Source organism: Rhinoraja longicauda, chromosome 4 (assembly GCF_053455715.1).
Source record: "Rhinoraja longicauda isolate Sanriku21f chromosome 4, sRhiLon1.1, whole genome shotgun sequence".
Classification (NCBI taxonomy): Eukaryota; Metazoa; Chordata; class Chondrichthyes; order Rajiformes; family Arhynchobatidae; genus Rhinoraja; species Rhinoraja longicauda.
The window spans coordinates 58,136,565-58,158,215 of NC_135956.1; the positions used below are offsets into that span (position 1 = coordinate 58,136,565).

General features: G+C 40.1%; 1 protein-coding gene across 1 annotated transcript in view; it reads left to right on the top strand.

Moving 5' to 3' along the window:
* LOC144593165 (coiled-coil domain-containing protein 102A-like) overlaps positions 1 to 17,750 on the top strand; it is a 349,183-nt gene extending 331,433 nt beyond the window's left edge. The window contains exon 8 of the mRNA XM_078398649.1: positions 16,587 to 17,750. Within this exon, the coding sequence (XP_078254775.1) occupies positions 16,587 to 16,704 (118 nt within the window). The 3' untranslated portion in view covers positions 16,705 to 17,750. The remainder of the gene's footprint in view (positions 1 to 16,586) is intronic.
* Positions 17,751 to 21,651: the final 3,901 nt, after the last annotated feature.

Below are 21,651 nucleotides of genomic sequence, written 5' to 3' on the forward strand. Positions count from 1 at the left end.
TTATACCAGAGTAAAATACTCCATGAATGACAGAAACAATAATTAACATAATTATCGATGAACTCAGACACCGCATTCCACTCCTCCCCTCTAGTATCTCAATATCAATATTGTTGAAGTGGATTTTTTTCAGCACCCCCACTATTTGAAGTGATACAACAAGGAAGTATTTTCATCTATCCACAAGTGAGATTCTAAAACTATCCCATAAAATCAAGTCATAAATCCAGGTGACTTCCACTATTGTAAACTTGAGATTTACAGCACTGAAGATTAACCTTGTTGCTATTGAAAGCACATGGGCCTCTCAAGGCACAGAACACTGTTTGGCAAGATGGATGATTTTGGTTTTAGATGAAATATTGCTGGATTTCACGCTGGGTCTTCAGCTTCTTGAAGTATTCCGAATGAACTTCAATAAACTATTTGCTTCCATTCTTCCCTCTCCTCCCAACCTCACCATACCTCAATCACTCTCAGGAATTAACTATAACCTCCTTGTCCATTCTTGCACATTATCTTCCCACCTACCATCACCATGATTTCTTCTCCCATCCTCTCCCTTCTAATTTTCTTGCTCCAATTCGCTCTCTGTCAAGATTGTTCCTTTACTAATCTTGGGTTTCCCAATCAATCATAGTGGAGCTGGTCCTCACCCTCAACAATTTCTCCTTTGACTCCCCCCACTTCCTCCAAGCCCAAGGCACAGCTATGGGCACCCACATGGGCCCCAGCTATGCCTGCCTCTTTGTAGGGTATGTTGAACAAACCCTGTTCCAGGCGTACATTGGTCCTATCCCCGAACGCTATCTCTGTTACATTGATGACTGCATCGGTGCTACCTCCTGCCCCCTTACAGAACTCATGGACTTCATCAACTTCACCACCAATTTTCATCCTGCATTCAAATTTACTTGGACCATCTCCGACACCTCACTCCCCTTTCTTGATCTCACAGACTCCATCGCAAGAAATAGACCATCGACTGACATCTATTACAAACCCACTGACTCCCACGACTATCTCGACTACACTTCTTTCCACTCTGTTTCCTGCAAAGTCTCTATCCCCTACTCCCAATTCCTCTGTCTACGCCGCATCTGCGCCCAAGATAAGGTGTTCCATACTAGAACATCTGAGATGTCCTCATTCTTTAGGGAATGGGGGTTCCCCTCTCTCATCATCGATGAGGCCCTCACTCATGTCTCCTCGGTACCTGCAGCTCCGCCCTTGCTCCCCTTCCCCCTAGTCTCAACAGAGACCCCCTAGTCCTTACCTTCCACCCCTTCAGCCGTCGCATACAACACATAATCCTCCAAAATTTCCGCCACATCCAACAGGATCCCACTAGCCGAACCGCAGGAGATGCAACACCTGTCGCTATACCTCCTCCGTCGACTCTGTCCAGGGACCCCGACAGTCCTTTCAGGTTAGGCAGAGGTTCACTTGCACCTCCTCTAACCTCATCTACTGTTTCCTTTGTTCAAGATGTGGACTCTTATACATCGGCGAAACCAAACGCAGACTGGGCGATCGTTTCGCAGAACACCTTCGCTCAGCCCGCGTAAACCAACCTGATCTCCCGGTTGCTGGACACTTTAATTCTCCTTCCCATTCCTCCACAGACTTTTCTGTCCTTGGTCTCCTCCATTGTCAGAGTAAGGCTAAAGACAAATTGGATGAACAGCATCTCATATTTCGTTTGGGCAGCTTACAGCCCAGTAGTACGAATATTGATTTTTCTCACTTCAGGTAGCCACGGCATTTCCTCTCTCTGTTCCTCCCCCACCCAAGTCACACTAGCTTCTCATTTTCACCCTACAAACAGTTTACAATCAGCTGTTTCGTTTATCATCATTACCTTTTTTCATATCTTTCATTCATTGTTCTTTACCTCTCCACATCACCGTCTCTACTTCTCGTGTCCCTTATCCCTAACCAGTCTGAGGAAGGGTCTCGACCCGAAACTTCACCCATTCCTTCTCTCCAGAGATGCTGCCTGTGCCGCTGAGTTACTCGAGCTTTTTGTGTCTATCTTCAGTTTAAATTAGCATCCGCAGTTCCTTCTTACACAATCATCTTTCTCCATTGTCACTCTGCTTTGTTAAATGTTTTTTCTGTGATATCCATTTTCCCCAATAGAGTCTAATCACAGAGACAAGCCCTTTGTGTGTTTATGCATGCAACCCATAAACCCATAAATTCACAACCCATAAACCCAAGTCAGTGCATGGTACAATATTGGAGATCCAGGACCTCATCCTGATCGTTCGTGAGTCCATGGCACAGTTCTTCTTAAATGCATCAAATTATTCCTAACCCAGCTATTATATTGCTTTTGATCAAAGGATAAATATTGGTCAGGAAATTGGTTAGATAATGTCTTATGATCTTTTACTTCCATCAGATAAAGCAGATGGGTCTACAATTAAACATTTCATTCGTAAGGACAGAACCGCTGGCAATTAAGGATTCCCCTGGGATAGCACAACATAATCAATGTAACTTGTTAAACCTGAAGTGCAATTGGATCGACAGGCAAGATTGCCCCTACTGAGCCAAGACTGAATAAAATAGTCCTCTGCCTTCAGGATGGTCGTGAACACATTTGACGCTAATCACCATTAACACAACCAGCGTATGGAATAATATCTTAAATTGTAATTTATTCTGTACAATTTTCACTTAAACTTATACAGTGAACGCATTGGAAAGAATGGCCTCCCTCTTGTTAAATATTATCTCGGCCCTGTAACTTTAAGTAGGACCCTACTTATTCTCTGCTTCTTTTGTGGTTGTGATATATTTCCTGTAATGGGCTCTTAAAAAAATCATTCCAATATCAAAATAAAAGGCGCCAGAGGGGAATAGGAGTGGATTCCAATTGGATGTATTAGTTAAGCATAAAAATAATCATGCACACTAATCACACAGACTCATTACTTAACGTATAACAGCAAGTCAGTATATTGGAGTATCATGCACAACACAGACATTTTATATATAATAAAATTCAATAATTATGTTTAATAGAGTTGGCAAATTCATCTGCTGAATTTCCATAAGGTTTTATTTGTAATAAAGTAGCTCCTACTTTACTATACTACTGAGTCAGTTTCTTTGGACCGATAATAAAACAGTTTATTATAACCCTCAAGTCAGGGCCATTATAACCCCGAAGAAGCTCATTTTCCTTTTTAGCTATAATAAGAATTCACAAATTAGATTTCAGCAATAATATCCTTAGGCTGATAGCTAATTAAACTCCAGGATGTCAACCTTCACATAAATTTAATTGAAGTTTAATATTTTTCCCATGGTCTACTATGCCTATTTTGAAAATCTTCCAGAAAATAGCTATACTCTCCTCTTTATTTTTCAGCATTAACTTCACTGATAATTTGAATTGAAAATGTATTTATTATTACTCCAGTCGTACTGATACGTTGTCTACAAAATCATTTCAATTGAGTGAATGTCATTGGTTGATACTAAATAAACAGCAGTAACAGGAAGAAGGAATGCTATTGCATAGGAAGTAGAATGGCATTTGTTTTATAATATATGGGGGAGAAAAAAAGCTTTTGCTTACCTTCAATTTCCTGGCCATGTTGCTGAAAATTCCTAACCCAAAACGTCACCTATCTTTAGACGTCTTTAGAAGCCAGTCTGAAGAAGGGTCCCGACCTGAAATGTCATCTATCCATGTTCTCCAGGGATGCTGCTGATCTGCTGAGTTACTCCAGCACTTTGTGACTTTATTTGCAAATCAGCATCTGCAGTTGCTTGCTTCTACATATTACTGCAAAATTCGGTTTAGATAGAGAATTGTGGATTGATATTCTTGGGGCCATGTCCCAGAAATACATTCATATTCCAAGAGTGGCCCTCAGTGAATTGGTGAATCCTCAGGTCCTCAGTGCATTGTGCCCAGGTGCCATAAATCCAGTTGTATACATTTTTTAAAGCTTTTCCAGAAAGCAATCATTTCTTTGATGCCATATTGGTCATACGACCAACTCGCGGCATCCAATTTGCTGTCCTTTCCAGACCTGTTCACTTGTTTAAAATGGCCAATATTTTGATCTTCAGAACTCAGATTTTTAAAGAAGTCAGTTTTTGTTTACCATTGTATTGCACATTACGACTTTTACAGTTGTTTCAACAGGGATTTATGCAATGTTTCCACACCACTTGCTCTTTGCTGCTGCATTTTTGCATAGCAAAACTCCCTTTATAGATGTGTTTCTCCTCAGCAGTATAGCTGACTCCAGCTGCTTCTTTGTCAGTCTTCAGCACCGGCATGCCAATGGGCTTTTAATGCTGTATCAGCCACTCTTCATTCCTCTGATGCCTTTTTTTCCTGGAGAAAGTACTTAAAAATCCTTTCATGAAGATTATCCTTTTTACAGATTGTCATTTACTTGATGGAATACACTTAGCCATCCTTATTCTTATCAATATGGAATATATGAAAATATAGGCAGTGTACAGTACCATAGTGGACTTGAGATGGATATTGGACAAAAGATAACACACCATTCAGGGGGCCAGAGAACAGCCTGGCATTTGACTGTAACACCCAATAGTAGTATTGGGCATTCTACTGGCATCTATTTGCCTTCCTAGGCATTTCAAGAGGATAAGATTCACCTGCTTTGTCCGAGAGTCATAGACAGATATGGTACAGAAATAGGGTTTTGGATATGCACAGCATCAATCCACCCACTTACTCCAATCCTATATTAATCTCATTTTATTCTCTCCACACTCCAATCAACATCCCTGAGATTTGAACCTTCACTAACATACTTGCGGCAATTTACACTGACCACTTAACCTACCAACTGATCTTTGAGATGTGGGAGAAAATCGGAACACCCAGAGGAAAACCAAATGTCACATAGACCGCACCCAAGATCAGGATTTTACCCAGGTCAGTGGAACTGTGAGGCAGCAGCTCTACTTGGTGCACCACTGTGTTGCATTAGAAGTTAAGTTCCAGGGCATGGGTAAAAGAGCAAACACTGGAAGCTGATCAGGAGAAAGCTTGGGATGCATTCCTGCTCCATTGCCTGACCCGCTGAGTTACTCCAGCAGTCTATACAATGCTGACAATCTGATATCCTAGAGGGAGTCAACCCGACCCAAGCATTTGGTCCATTATCGCACCTATAAGGGACTCAGCAGATGTTTCAGGTACATGATAATATCATGTTCAATGTCCTTCTGGTGTATTTTGGGTCATTTCTTAGCATCTGTTTTATGTCCTGAGAAATAGGCAGTAAGAGGTGTCATTTTAATTGTTCTGAAGAAATAACTGGACAAGAAGTTTCAAGGAAGTCAAGCTAACTCCTAAAGCTCCATTTAGAAAAATCCCAATAAAGCAGGAGGTAATTGTCATGCAAAGGCATGGATCCCAAAATTGAAATAAATATTGGAAATATTCTCAATCTGCCCTTACTATAAAAGTTACACTGAATGTGGAAATAAAGAGGGATTTAACGACACTCAGAAATCAAACTAATGTCACTAAAAAAGAAATTCCCTGGATGATAACTGAAATCCCAGGTTTCTTTTAATTTCAGTTTAATGTGCTGAAATACAATTTGAAGATAGCGATGCCATTTTCAAGGGGAAGCAATTAAACTCGGCCTTGTTTGGGGTGATTGCCTGGCACATGTGCAGTGAAGATGACTTGTTGCTCAGAAGTTATCCAGATCCTCTTGTGCTGACATGTGATGTATCATTATCTGAGGAGCTGCATGTTATGTTTGACACTAGCTTTGATGCTCATTGACATTTACTCGAACTCTTTAATGTTATGCTCTGTGAAGTACTACCTGAATGTCAAAAACAGTCAATACTAGCTCACTGCAGGAACTAAACTCTTTGGTGCGTGTTTGAATGTCTGCTGTTATGAAATCCAAGGGCCCAAAGGAACCCAAATTGAGCATCAGTGAACAGATTGCTGATAAGTGGCACTGATAGCACTGTTAAAGACCATCGGTTTACTGTTGCTTTGGAGTAAACTGATTGTAGCAATTGACTGATATGCATTTAACTTGTTTTATGTAAACAGAGCAATGTTTTTTAAAAATAGTTTGTTGCCATTGTTGTAGTTGTATTGGAACAAGAATCAAGGCACTTCTGATCCCGAAGCACTGGTCAGCAGCACATTATCCAGCATGTTAACAAAGGCCCTAAACTTTTGTGTTCATTGTGTACTAACCTGACCCTTGTACCATGTGGAAGGGATCAAATTTACTGATGGCATGTGGACTTTAGGAGTGGTCTGAGATGATTCAGTCATTCGCTGCAAGTGGATGCAAGTCCAGTACTGCTGCAATGCATTCACTTCAGCAAGGCTTGCACCTTCTCATTCCAAGGCTGAGGCAATAGGTCCACCACTGTATTAAAGGCTCATCCATAAACTGTGACAAAAATCCCAAATATAGGGATCAAGTCATTACATCAAAATAGAGGCTGTAATTGTCGTTTGCCTTTGTAAAAATCCCTACAAGTTTGGTTCGTTTCTGATCTTGCATATTTTACTCTGTCCAAATATTTACTGAGATTCAGATTTCTTGCATGTTTAAGGCTTTGAAGGCATAGGTAAAACTTAATCAAAGTGTATTTTTAAAATGAATGGTTATCAACCATATCGGCATAATTAAGCAGAATGCCAGTTTTAATTTTCTTCAGCTTTTTCTATACTAGTCCAGAATTTAACCAGGATACTTTAGCAGAACATATTCTGCAGCAACGGATTAGGCATTCTAGGCAGGCAGGAAGAAGCTGTGAGATGCATTGTCCTCAATGATCCTTTCAAAGAAATGAATTTAACCAGGCTTAATTTCACTGATGGGAGTGATAAACATTAAATATAAAGGGAAATCAAAACACAGACATATAAATATAATGTGCTTCAAACCATCAACCCATTTGGTTTTAACCTCTCAGAGATGTTCTCTTTGTCCTGCTCATCTCATCCCTTGCCCTGCAACTGAAAATGAAATTTCCTCTTCACTGACTGTCAAGGCAATGCTTCAACAAACTGCGCTTAGACGCCAGCTCTACCCTCTTATACTCGGACAGCTTCATGCCATCTGTACATTTGTTGATGACATCGCTGTGGTTGGCCGAATCATTGGTGGTGATGATCCAACATACAGGAGAGAGGTAGATCACCTGGTTGAGTGATGCAGCAACGACAATCTCCCACTCAGCATCAACAAGACCGGGGAGCTAATCATTGACTTCAGAAGGGAAAGCCAAAAGACTATGCTCTAGTTTTCATCGATGGGGCGGTAGTAGAGAAAGTTAGCAGCTTCAAATTCTTGGGCATCATCAGATGACCTGTCCTGGACCTAACGCATCGATGTAATCATAAGAATGCATGCCCATGCCTCCAATTTCTTAGAAATTTAAAGGGATTTGGGATGGCTCCAAATACTCCAGATTTTAGAGATGTACTGTAGAAAGAATCCTGACTGGTTACATCGGAATGGTATGGCAATTCCAATGCACAGGAATGCAAGAAGCTGCAGAAAGTGGAGAACTCAGCCCAGTCCACCACAGGCACAGCCTTTCCCACAATGGAAATCATCTACATGAGGCACTGCCTCAAAAAGGAGACATTTATCATCAAGGGTCTCCATCATCTAGACCATGCCCTCTTCACTGCTACCATCAGGAAGGAGGTACTGATGCCTGATCCAGGAACAGCTATCAGGTTCTTGAATGAATCTGCACAACTTAAACATACTTCAACAGCAGAAGACTATGGTCCTCCCGTTGTATCGCTGTGGACTTGTTTTATTTTCCAATAGTGTTTTTGCATTAATGGCTTGTTCTTTTCAGTCTTCTTTCTCTTAGAAATGTTACATATAATGTGTGGATAATTTGCTTTTGTGTGTTGTCTGAGTATATGTGCCTGTGAAGCCGCTGCAAGCATGATTTTTCATTGTATCTGTACCTCACCGCACTTGTGCATATGACAATAAACACAACTATAAACAATAAACTCTACAATCAATTATTTTCTCTCTTTTGCCAGTTTTGACAAATGGTCTGAAATGTTAATTCTATTTCTCTTTCCTTGAATGCTGCCTAACCTGCTGAGTGCTTTCAGCATTTTCTGCTTATTATTAAGCATAAACTCACTGTTTTGAAGCCTCATTTTGGGATTCTTCATGACATAAGCTGCTTCGCTTCAATCTGAATAATCCCACATGGAACTAAAAGTAAAAGGAACTGCCATGGACCCCAATGTAATAGAACAGTGATGAGGAAGGATCGTATAAAGTGGCACAGTGGTTGAGTTGCTGCCTGATAGTGCCAGAGACCCAGGTTCAATCCTGACTATGGGTAATGGATGAATATATTCTGTGTCATTTTATATACAATGAAGTATAATAAATTGCATTTTCTTAAGTACTTTAAGGTCCACAAGTTCGAAGGTGTATTGGGGGTGGGGTGGTGGTTGTGGGGGAAGATTAACAATAGTCTATTTCATTCCAGCAGATTGATTACTCTATGTTTAACCTTTCTCTGTGTACCGTGTGCCTAGCTCCAATATTTTAATTTCAAATAATGTCAACATCTTAATTTTTTATTATGTCATATAATGGATTTATGAGTCGAGGCATTGTGACCTTTTTAATGATAAACCTTCCCGATTAAAATGTGCAGATCATGTTACTAGAGTTTACAAAAGTAAATATAATACAGGAAATACATTTAAACAATGGAATGAATTTGAATTTTAGTGCATCAGTACATACATGTACATAGATGTATTTCTATGCTTGGACCATTGATTTATTTGTTTTACTTGGCCATTTCATTTGTCATTTTATGCTGTGAAATAAATATTTTTGAAACTGTTTCCATCTATGTTGGCATGACCCATTATTACAATAACATGGAACAAAAATAGCAATTTTTTAAGTTGAGGTCCTTGGTAGTATTATCATAAATGCACCCTATTACAAACTTCCAGTGCAGTTGCAGATGGGACACTGTATTTAAAACTGTTTAATATAGACCTTTTTTTTTTTGTTGCTATAATTCAAGACTATGCAGGAGACATAAGAACTGCAGAAGCTGAAATCTTCAGCAAAAAACAAAGTGCTGGAGGAACTCAACGGATCAGGCAGCTTCTGTGGAGGGAGTGGGCAGATAATGTTTTGGGATAATGTAATAAAAAGGAACCACAGATGCTGGTTTATAGCAAAATGCTGGAGTGACTCAGCAGGTCAAGCAGCATCGCTGGAGCACACTGATCGGTGATGTTTCAGGTCGAGACCCTTCTTCAGACTGATTTTAGTGGAGGGGGGAATTAAAAGCAAGAAGAATAACAGGACCAATCGGGGCCGGCAAAAGATGGCCTCAGGCAAGGACGTTCCCTGATGGGAACTTGTCTACAGATGGTGTGAGCTCAGAGGGAGACATTATTGCAAACCATGGAATTGGTTAACAGACTTTTAATGGAGGAAGGGGGGAAGGAGGGGGAAGAGGAAGGGGAGAAGGAGGGAGTCTTTTTTAGAAATTACCGAAAATTGTTATTGTACATTGCCAGAGTGAGGGCACATGCAAATTGGAGGAACAGCACCTCATATTTTGCTTTGGTACCTTACAATCCAGCAGTATGAACATTCATACTGTTGGATTGTAAGGTAACAAAGCAAAATATGAGATGCTGTTCCTCCAATTTGCATTTGGCCTCAGTCTGGCAATGGTGTATAATAACGTTTTGGGTCTGGATCCTTCTTCTGAATGCTGGACTGGAAAAGGGAAAGCTGAAAAGAGAGGTAGTGGTGGAGCATAGCCTGGCATGTGATAGATGGACACAGGTGAGGGGGACGGATTGATTGGTAGATGAGTGCAGTAAGAAACATAGAAACATAGAAACTAGGTGCAGGAGGAGGCCATTTGGCCCTTCGAGCCAGCACCGCCATTCATTGTGATCATGGCTGATCGTCCACAATCAATAACCCGTGCCTGCCTTCTCCATACATCCCTTGATCCCACTAGCTCCTAGAGCTCTATCTAACTCTTTCTTAAATTCATCCAGTGATTTGGCTTCCACTGCCCTCTGTGGCAGAGAATTCCACAAATTCACAACTCTCTGGGTGAAAAAGTTCCTTCTCACCTCAGTTTTAAATGGCCTCCCCTTTATTCTAAGACTGTGGCCTCTGGTTCTGGACTCGCTCAACATTGGGAACATTTTTCCTGCATCTAGCTTGTCAGGTCCTTTTATAATTTTATATGTTTCTGTAAGATCCCCTCTCATCCTTCTAAACTCCTGTGAATACAAGCATAGTCTTTTCAATCTTTCCTCATATGACAGTCCCTGTGTCAAAGAGTCTAAGTGTCAAAGGCAAGAGGCAAAAGGGAGATAAAAGGGTGTCAGATGTTCCGTTTCGGGACATATGACAATAAAACACCCTTGACTTTGACCCTCTTGACTCTTGAGTTTCCTGCGGTGTAAAAAATATTAGCCAAACACACGCAAGCGTGGTTGACAAGTTGGCTTATGGCAGCAAATTGTGACAACCTTTCCTCAGGTCTTTATCTGAAAGTAGGCTGGTTGGAGTTGGGTTTAGGAACCTTTACAATTTTTACTATCCTAACTGACCTCAAGACCCATCCTCGCCGTTTCTACATTTCATTCCTTAGCTTAATTTCTAATCAGATTCCACCATTAACACCATTGTATTCTTCATCACCTCTAGCCTTAATTATTATTTCCACCTTTCTCTCCACTACCTGACATCCGCCAATTCACACATCCTTACCGAGATCTACCTATCACATTCTTGCCCCGTTCCTTCCCCTCACGTCTTCCGCTTCCTACCAACTATCTCCTCTCTACTCAGTCTACTCTAAAGAAGCATTCACACCAGAAACATCGTCTGTCCATTCACCTCCACAATGGCTGTCTGACTCGTTGAGTTCCTCCAGCAGTTTGTTTTTTGCTCAAAGCTTATCTAATTATTTTTTAGTTAAACTTATCACAATGATGTTTTTACTATTGTTACTTAATTGATGGGTTGCACCTGCATCCTTTTTATATGTGCACTTCCAAGTTTTATTCTTTTGTCTTTTGTATTCCACCTAACCATAAATCACAAATCATAAAGCTATCCCTTTATTCACATTGAAGTAGCCTTGACAAACCTGGATGGTGATAATGTGAGGAATAAATGTTAGGGATTTTGAGGAAACTGATCTCCTACATGCTTTTAGTGTGCATTTATAGCCAGGGTTCAGGCACTTGGGTGGTTCTGTAGTAAATTCAGTTTGAAAATTCTCACATAGATTTATCATGACAAGTCTATTCTGAACATGTCACTTTCGCCAATTATTGAGGAAGTTCTCATCCAGTTAACATGAGTCATGCTGCAATTTATGCATGGTTATATGTCAAAGTCATTCCAAATCACAATAAGGCTAGTTCTTAGTCTAAGGCAATAGGCTAAGCTATGCCATGCAAAAGGAAGTATGCATGGCAATTATTTCAGCTATAGCTGTCATTACCAAGTCTGAAAATGATTGGGATGAAAGAAAAATAGTCTGTTCTAAAAGGGCACATATATAGTGATTTTGCTCAGGATGGAGCATGGTCACTGAATTACATAGCTGGATGTACAGTAAAATCCCATTAATCTGCTGTTGTCAAGATTTCTGTGATGCCAAACTAACTGATTTTCCAGCGAGACGCCAAAGCTTCAGGATTTCTGTTGGTTGATTATAGGGGTTGGTACATTCAGGATTTTATGGAAATCTTAACAAAGGGCAGCACGGTGGCGCAGGGTAGAGTTGCTGCTTTAGAGCGCTTGTAGTGCCGGAGATCCGGGTTCGATCCTGACTACGGGTGCCGTCTGTACGGAGTTTGTACGTTCTCCCCGTGACCGCGTGGGTTTTCCCTGAGATCTTCAGTTTCCTCCCACACTCCAAAGATGTACAGGTATGTAGGAAAATTGGTTTGGTAAATGTAAAAATTAGACCCGAGTGTGTGTAGGATAGTGTTAATATGCGGGGATCGCTGGTCGGCGCGGAATCAGTGGGCCGAAAGGCCTGTTTCCTAAACTAAACTATCGCTGTATCTCTAAACTAAACTAAACTAAAAGGGCATGTAAAGTTAAATATGGTCTAAACACTTCATTGGTGTCTTTGATTGCTCTGCCTGTGGCAAGGAAAGCAAAGGCAGCAATTTAGGTTTGTCATTTGGAATAATATGATGTGGATCTGAAGGGCATGGGTCATACAGTCCTGCTTGGCAATGCCATTTCCATCGTGACTTCCATCACTGCCTTCCTAAAGTGAGTTTATTTCAATTATAGTAAGACATTTCTTGAAATTGCTGTGCTCTAATGTTTATTGCCCAGTGATGTATTGGAATCAGTTAAATCATTAACTGCTTTGTAAGGCTGATTCTTGTGAGTGCATACTGATGGGAGTTTAGTTTGAAAGGAAATTAAAGATGGTATTAAATTAAAGGAAAAGACTAATATAGTTGCTAGATAGCATGAGGGTTGAGAGTGTGTTTGAATTCAGCAAAATAGGGTCGATTTTTTAAAATTTAAATTGATTTAAAAAAGAAAGATAGAATATGTGAGTAAACTAACATGAAATAGAAAAAAAATATTAAGACCTTCTACAAATATATAAAGTAAAAGGACTAGCCAGAGCAATTGTGAGCTCCTTACAGAAAGAGATGTGCGTATCTATAATGAGGAAAAAGAAAATGGCAGAGAAATTAAATAAATACTTAAGAAAAGATGATAAAACAATGTTCAGAGCATTAGAGGGCCAGAGGGCCAAGGGTCTAGTGAGGAATTGGAATAAATTATTAGCAGTAAAAATCACATGTTAGTGAGACTGAAAGCCAATAGATCTACATCACAAAGTTTTGAAGGAGTGGCTATTTTGATAGTGAAAACATCAGTTATCATCTTCCAAAAGGAAAAAACTTCTGGAAAGGTATCTGCAGATTGCGGACAGCAGTTGTAACATCACTTTAAGAAAGGAGAGAGAGAGGAGGCAGACAATTATTAGCCTTTTCATCTTACAGCATTAGTAGGGAAAATGCTGGAATCTACAATAAAGAATTGACAACAAATCACATAGAGCAGAATAAGAGGATTGAGAAGAATAAAACATGAAAGTAAATTCATGCCTGACTAATCACCTGGAGATATCTAAGGTGAGTAGAATAGATAGAAGGGAACCAGTAGACATGATGGATTTGGATTTTCTTTTGATAAGGTTATAAGCAGGAGGTTGGTCAACAAGGATGAAGCACATGGCACTTCGAGTAATAAACTTCGAGTAAATTGAGAATTATTTAACTGACAGAAATCAGTAAATCGGCCTTTCTTGGGCTGGTCCTCTATGTGTAGTGCCATAGGAGATGGGCAAGGTTCTCAGTGAGTTTTAACTATAGAGAAAAAACATGAAGTCAAGGGAACTTGGGAAAGTTAATGGGGTGCCTAGAAGACAATCTCCATTATAGTCACGGAAGTGTTGGACATCCTAAGGCACACAAATGTAGGTAAATCTCCCAGGCTTACCGTGGGAAGCTGGAAAAGAAATTGCAGGACCCAGAGTCATGGGTGTGAGATATGTTATACAGGTGTGGTGCCAGAAGACATGAGGGAGACTACCTTGTGCCTCTATTTAAGAAGGGCTGTAAAGAAAAACTTGGGAACTACAAACAGTTCTATGATAGGAACATTACTGTGAGAATTCTGAGGGATAAGATATAACGGTATTTGGAAAGACAGGTTGATTAGGGATAGTCAACATAGTTTTGTGCATGGGAGATCATGGTTTGTGAATTAGATTGAGTTTTTTGAAGAAGTAACCAGGTAGGTTGATGTGGGCAGGGCTGTAGATGTAGTCTATCTTGACGATAGACACAAAATGCTGGAATAACTCAGCGGGTCAGGCAGCATCTCTGGAGAAAAGGAATGGTAATGTTTCAGGTTGAGAATCAGGGGAAAGGGAAACTAGAGGTATGAAAATGTTTAGAATAAATCAGAGCTGGCACCAACCCGAAACATCACCAATTCCTTTTCTCCAGAGATGCTGTCTGACCCGCAGAGTTACTCCACCATTTTGTGTTTATCTTCAGTGTAAACCAGCATCTGCAGCTCCTTCATGCACACATTGTCTATATTGACCAGCTTTAATAAGGTTTCACATGTTAGGCTCGGGAAGATCAGCCATGATCATATTGAATGGTGGAGCAGACTTGAGGGGCCGAATGGCCTACTCCTGCTCCCTTATGGTTTCATATTCTCAATCCGTTGTATCACTCCATTACCCCTGGAACCAGTCTCATGAATCTTTGTTATACTCCCTTTATGGCAAGTAATTTGTTTCTTAGGTAACAAGATTTCAACAGTAAATACTCCAGATGTAGTCTTGCCAAATTCCTACAGAATTACAGAAAGGCTTTCTTACCACTGCATTTAAACCCTCTCCTAACCCTCTCATAATAAAAGGTAGTGTACCTTCCTCATTAGGATTGCCCTCCTAATCGCTTGCAGCACTGACATGTTGCCATTTAGTGCCTTGTGTGCAAGCACACCTTTCAACAACAAGTACCCAATCTTTCACCATTTAATAAATATTCTGCCTTTCTATTACGTGCACCAAAGTGGACGGCTTCATATATGTTTTCATATTGTATTTTATCTGCCATATTCTTTCCCATATGCTCAGACTGACTATATCCTCTTGAAGCCTCTGGATATAATATCTTACTCCATGCTCACAGTCCTATCTAGTTTAGTATTATTGGCAAATTTGGAAATATGGCTCTTGCCTCCTTCAGCTTATTATTGAAATACATTATGAATAGTTGGAGCCCTTGAACTGATAACTGTCATACCCCACTCATCACAATCGGTCAACCTGATCTATTTATCCCACTCTTTGTTTAAAACCAATTCTCTATCCATGTCAATGTATTATTCTCAGTTCCATGTGCTTCATCCTTCTGTGTAGCACCTTATCAAAAGCCTTTAAAAAATCCAAATGCCGACATCCACTAGTTATCCCATATGTAATCTGCTAATCTGTAATCATTCTCAATACCCACCTTATCATAGAAAGAAGGTAATTGTTTAAACAGCTGAAGGTGGTTGGATCTAGAGCACTGATCTCATACACCAATGCCCTGGTGCCGAGATGATTGTCTTTTAATAACGTAATATTCCACTATACCAGTTAGCTCACCAACATTACAGTGTTTTCCCCCTAATATCTACTCATTTTAATTTTGTGCGGTCTGTTTGATGCCATGTTCAATCAAAGCTGCATGAAGTCAAGAGATGTCACTCACACATCCATTCTAGAGTTTAGCTGCATTGCCCATGTCTGAATCAATGCTGAATTGAGATCCAGAACTCAATTCCATTATTTATAATTCAAGATTAACTGTCAGGGCAAGGAATGGATAAATTAGATTTGAACTGTTTTTCCTTTTTGCATAAATCATACCTAGATAGATTTCTACTTATTTAGGTAGGGAGCTCCGATGTAGCTGTGGTGGAACAACCTGTCTAGATATACAACCAGTTCTGGAGCACAGGTATTCAATAGCCTTTACTAGTGACGATGACTTCAACCACTTCATTGGATAATATGGAATGAGTCAAATTGGCTGAAAACTTCAGTGACAGTGGACATCTCAGGAAGATGCCATAAAAGATCATTCACTTGACACTTTTGGCAGATAATAATTGCAAACACTTCAGTCCTGTTGTTTGAAGTCACTTGCTGATCTCCTCCGTCATTGAGGAAGGGGAATCACCATCTGCTCCTGTGAAGTTTTTAATTGTGCATCATCAATCACAACTGGATGCGGCAGGACTGGAGAATTTTGATCTCGTGCTTGTGTTCATTCAGCCCTTCTGAAGCTTGCTGCTTCTGCTGTTGAACAAGCACATGGCCAGCATCAGTAGACTTCACCTGGGTATACCTAATGCAGGTATTGACATGTTTTACATGGCTGATTGAACCATAGTTGATCCACTGGCTTATTGTTAATGATATAATTTAGGAACTATCTGTTGACGAGATTACAGAAAATGGTAGGTTATAATTCTGTTGCTTTGATGAGTGCTCTCATAATTTTCCAATTTTGACCTGCTTGAACCTTTCTGAATGCATCTTTTTTTGGGACAGCGGTGGAACCTCACAGCATGGTAGAGATTCCTAAATAGAGATTGTCCTCTGTGCCCCTAGATGATTACTGTGGAGAGGAATGAAGTTGATAGCTAAAGTATCATGTATTGCTAGCTCTGTGGATTTAGCTGATTAAATTCCAGCAGCATGCACTTCAGCGATCATCCTCAGCACTGCTAACCTCAGCTTAGGCTTTCTGGGTTTAAGTGAGTGAGAATGTCTCCATGGGGCCAAAGAGTACATTCTGTATCAGACAAACATAAAGTTCACCAATGTGGATTTTGTTGTACCTCAGCAATATGTTTTTACTTGGCTGAGCAAATAAAGCTACTGCTTGGAAGATTAAGCTGAAATGTTGTGTGATTTTGACCCTTTTTACATAGGTTAAGAAGACAGCAGACAAGCTCCCTGTTTGGGATAAAGCGAAGCTCGGTGTACAGTCCTGATGACTCTGCAGAAGCAATAAGTGAAGAAGATGACCTGGAACTCGAAGTGAAATAAGATGACAGTTCGAGTGTAACCTCTGTGAAAACAGAGAAACTGGTATAAGAGAGAAAATAATTGACTCCTCTCCTGGGTCAAATATCAAACAAACAACATCCTTCAAGAGAGAACAACATGAAATGGCAAAACATTTGAGATAAATTAAATCAAAGCTCCTAGACCCTTTGGAGATTTACTCTTCAGCAGAATGAAATAACAATTGTTCAAAACATTGAATTTAAAAAAAGCACTGTATATATCTCTGGTGAATGAAATATAGCAATCTATTTTGAATTATAATATCATATACTTTTGTATTCATGGATACTAGAGGTGTACAGTTAACGTGATGCTAGTGAGCTGTAAATTCTAATGTCAGAGAGCCAAAGGGATATGGTTGGGTTTCAATCAGTTATAACTTACAACGCATGAGAAAAAATGTTTATTTTTATTCCTGTAACCACATGACTGAGAGCATATTTTTCAATGGTGGAAGCAGAAAGATGAAGGGAAAAGTGGAGAAAATGAAATGTGATTAGAGGCAGATGCAAGGTAATGTTCAGGGAACATCAATATGTTTGCAGGTTGGGTTGCTTGGTTGCTGCACGAGCCTCGGTAACCCTCAGCAGAAAGTCTGATGGCTGACTTAGACCGAAAATGCTCTCCGTGAGCTACCATGCTTACATATCCACTTCCTATTGCCTTTCATTGCAACTCACTGTGTCAACTCACCCTTTGCCATTGCCAGTTTATGTACCCAGTTCCATGAAACTTGCTTTCAGAGAACAATACTGTCCCCGCATCTGTCGTATGGAATACTCTCTGCTCTTAAGGATGGTCCCTTTTTCTGGGGTTTCCACTCATTTAAAATAGTAACCTTAGCTGTTTGCACCCTGCTTAATAATTCAGTTCTATTTTCAATACTCAATCAGGCTTTTCTTTACCAAGTTGGAATTTGGTTACTGTTTTTGTAGCTCAATCTGATGTTTATTGTTGTGCATGTTATAGTATTGACAAGTATCTCATAGGATTTCTAGGAGGTAATTCAGATCAGTCTGCCATTGTTACCGTGTATTCAAAGGGTGAAAAGATGTTCAGTGGAGTGATAAACAACAATTGTGCCTGCATCTTGGTGAGTTGCTGCTTGCTCTGCATCAGTCCAGAAGCCAGGTCTTCAGGCTCAGTTTCTATGGAGACCTACTTTCACCATCTCTAAAGGATGCATTGCCACATTTTACATCGTACTGGAACCTGAATTACAAGGGCACGGGCCCTTTGGTTTGAAAGTCACCATAGAATTCAAACTGTTTTGTGACTGAATCCTTTCAAAATGTGAATTGTGGTGTTTATGCTAAATCAACTCAACAATGAAGGATAATGCAATTATTAAAATCGTACAAAATCCCCATGTCACATTCCATCATTGTACAGGCATTATTGAACTATGGAAAGAAATAGATGCAGCTGGCTTGTGCGTCTGCATGATACCGCCAATCTGTGGCACCTACTGTGTCAGTACCTTGATAAAGAGTGTGGATTGGGCCAGCTGGCTGCCAGAGAGCCAAAGTTACTTCCTGAAGCACTGGCTACTGACAGCTATGAAGAATTCCCAAACTGGCAGCCAGGAAATACAATCTCAATGTCCCATGTGGACTCACTTCAAACACGGGTGGTATATTGAAACAGATTTTGCTGTTCCATTGAATCAGGTTCTGCTTTGCTGTCTTTTGCAAATCACTCAGGTTATTATCTCCTCTGCACCCTGCAGCAAGCAGCAGGGGAAGGAAGAAGAGAAGGTAGAAAAAGCTGACGTATAGCCAAAAAAAATTGATGTGCAAATATTTTGATTACAGAATTTCTCTTGGAAGCCACTTTAAACTGCTTGTAACAATGACAGTTTCTGCATATAAAGGACTGATTCTGTTCTCTGGTCATTCATAAAATTATGTAACCCCATTAATAATCTGTTTTACTTATCTGCATTAACTGTTACTACTATTTTCTACAGATATATTTATGAATACTCCAAAAGCATTCATACATCTTTTCTGAATACAAATAGTTCATCTTAAATCAGCCCAACCAGTCAGTGCAATTTCAATCCCTCTACTCTTCTGTTGCCCAACAATGAGTGCTGACAATTACTTGCAACAGAAAATAAATACTGGTATCTATTCTACAATAACCCGTGTAGACAAAGCCCTGACTTTAACTCCCAAGAGTTAAGGAGGCTGCAGCCATCAATCCTTCTGCAGAATAAGGCTGATACCATTAGATTTATCCTGTACTGGGGGTTTCACAATGGAAAACTGGGATTTCCAGACCTTGGAAAGCCAGCACATAAGGGAGTCATGGCTTGTGAAAAAGGTATCTTCATATCAAGATTGATTACTGCAATCAATACCAATCCCTTCTCCGATCAAACCAGTATTGTCCACACCTCAAGTCAGGCCTACTCCAGCGGTACATTGTTTGGAGGAGGTCTAAGACATTTCCAAGTGAATGAGCTTGAATGGCAAATAAGTAGTTGAAGAAAACATAGTTTCTGCAAGAAGACCACTTCTCAGCCAATTGCACGGGGACTGCTCTCTGTGAAGATCTAGGTTATGGTGACTCTCACCTTCCTCACTCTCTGTTCAGGTGGTTACAATAAATCTCTGCCAGGTCTCACAGCCTGTTGCTCGCCAAGGCATTAGAGGGTTCAGCAAGCAAAGAAGTCATACTATCTGCTTAGGTTCCATAGCGTAATATTAGGGAACCATGACAGTGCAGAAATAGAAGTCTGTAGTGCAACCAAAGACACAATCTGTAAAAGATCAAAGCTGCTGGGAAGAAGCCGCTCTTGAACCCAGTGGTCCAGGTTTTCAGCTTCCTGTACCTTCTTCCTGATGGTAGCAGCAAAATGAGAGCCTTGCCAGGGTGATGTTGTGTCATTGATGACACTGACTGCCTTTCAGTGGCTGCACTCCGATAAACCCCTTTAATGATGGGGACATCAATACCTATGTGTAGGAAAGAACCGCAGATGCTGCTTTGCACTGAAGATAGAGACAAAATGTTGGAGTAACTCAGCGGGACAGGCAGCATCACTAGATCAAAGGAATGGGTGATGTTACAGGTCGAGACCCTTCTTCAGACTTAATATCAATACCTATGATGGACTGGGCAGTGTTTTCCACTCTCTGTAGTTTCCTACATTCCTAGGCATTTGAGTTGCTGAACCAGGAGGTGATGTAATCAGTCAGTATGCTCTCTATCTTACACCTGTGAAAGTTTGAATGAGGATTTGTTGACATTGATCTTCTGGAGGCGTTGATGAGTTTTCTTTGTGATTGCATCGGTGAAAGACAATAAACGTAGAGCAGCATAGTGCTGAACAAAATAGGAGAGACATAGGACGAGGATGTGCGGTCCATTGTAGAAAAGACTTCAGTGAGATTGAGAAAGATGAGGAGGACTTATGCGCCATGGCCACGATCAAATTGAATGCTATTTTTGTGATATTGTGGGGAAAATAGACAAAGATTTAGGAGACAACATTATTTTCAGGCATTAAAAAAAAGGAAAGCTGGAGAGGAGGGTGACTGTCTGCAAAGACAGCAGGGCCAGAGGTTATTTTATGAGACGGAGAATGACGATGTTGGGATTGAAATTGTGATGGGCACTACAGAACATCAGCTAACCAGGATCTTGAAGGGAAACCAGATGATAAGCTCTCTTAGTGACACGGGTCCAACAGACCAGGGGTGGTTCTCATGGGTTAAATTAGCTTGGCCAAAATGTGAGGAGAGATGGGAATTTAAGAGTTCCAGGGATTGTGGATTAGGACATAATTTCAATGGGCAAAGAAAATGGTGATGTTTGGAGAGCATTCCGTGGTGCATAGCAATTACATTTAAAACAATAATTATGAATTTGTGACAAAAATGTTCATGAAATCCATATACATGGAAGAAACTGGAGGTTATCTTTGCTCACTAGTGTTACCCTGAATACTGACATGGATAGTCATGTACCAGGTTTTCCACACTCCTTGTACGTAATCATTTGTTATTCAGAAACCTTAATATCCAATTATAATTTGTTATGAAAATCAGGTGAATTAGCAAGTGAATACTGTATATACAGCATTATCTGTACCCCCATTTAAGTTAAATATGTGCGGTTCAGAACACTTATTAATGTACATTTATAGTGTATTATAAAAAGTTTGCTAAACTGGTAAAAGCTACACTGTATCCTTGCTGTTTTATCATTGTAGCTAAAGCAAGTACAAGTACCTATTTTGGTAAAATAAATTGACCATTTTTGGCTGTGTTACAGATAATAAAAAAATGAAATTCAGTTGCGTTGATTGGTCATTCCATCTTATTGGAAAGCACTATAATTAGTTTCATTAATCTCTCGTATTTTCAAGGTGAACCATAAGAATGATTATAAGTATAATATATTATCCAAGGAGACTAGAAGGCCAGTCAGGTGAAAAGTACACAGGTACAATGCCCTCCACTTATATATCAAGTGCAAATTTATTCCGTTTAATTTTAATTTAGCCGCACTGTCCAAAGATTAATCACTTTTACAGTGGCAGTGGTTATTTCTCAACATATTACAAAGCATTCATATGACTGATACTGCAAATGTGTGAAACTGAAATAATATTTCCTCCATTGCAGCAATAGAGAGGGTAGGTAGCTGCACTGTGCAGAATATTTATGGTGCATTCTCTGAAGGAATACTCATTGAGGAAAGTTTCCTTTGCAACCTCCTGAAAGAGAGGACCTGCTAGCTTCTGGACATTTTGCCATGTTTTGCCAGATGCCGTTAAAATAGCATTGCTTTAGGTCAGTTGTGCAGAGCAATTTTGCAGGGTGGGTCAACTTGACTTTGTGAGGACCATTTACACGATTGCAGAAAGAACATCCTGTGTGGTCCTTGCTACTGCCATTATGACTGGACTCGTGG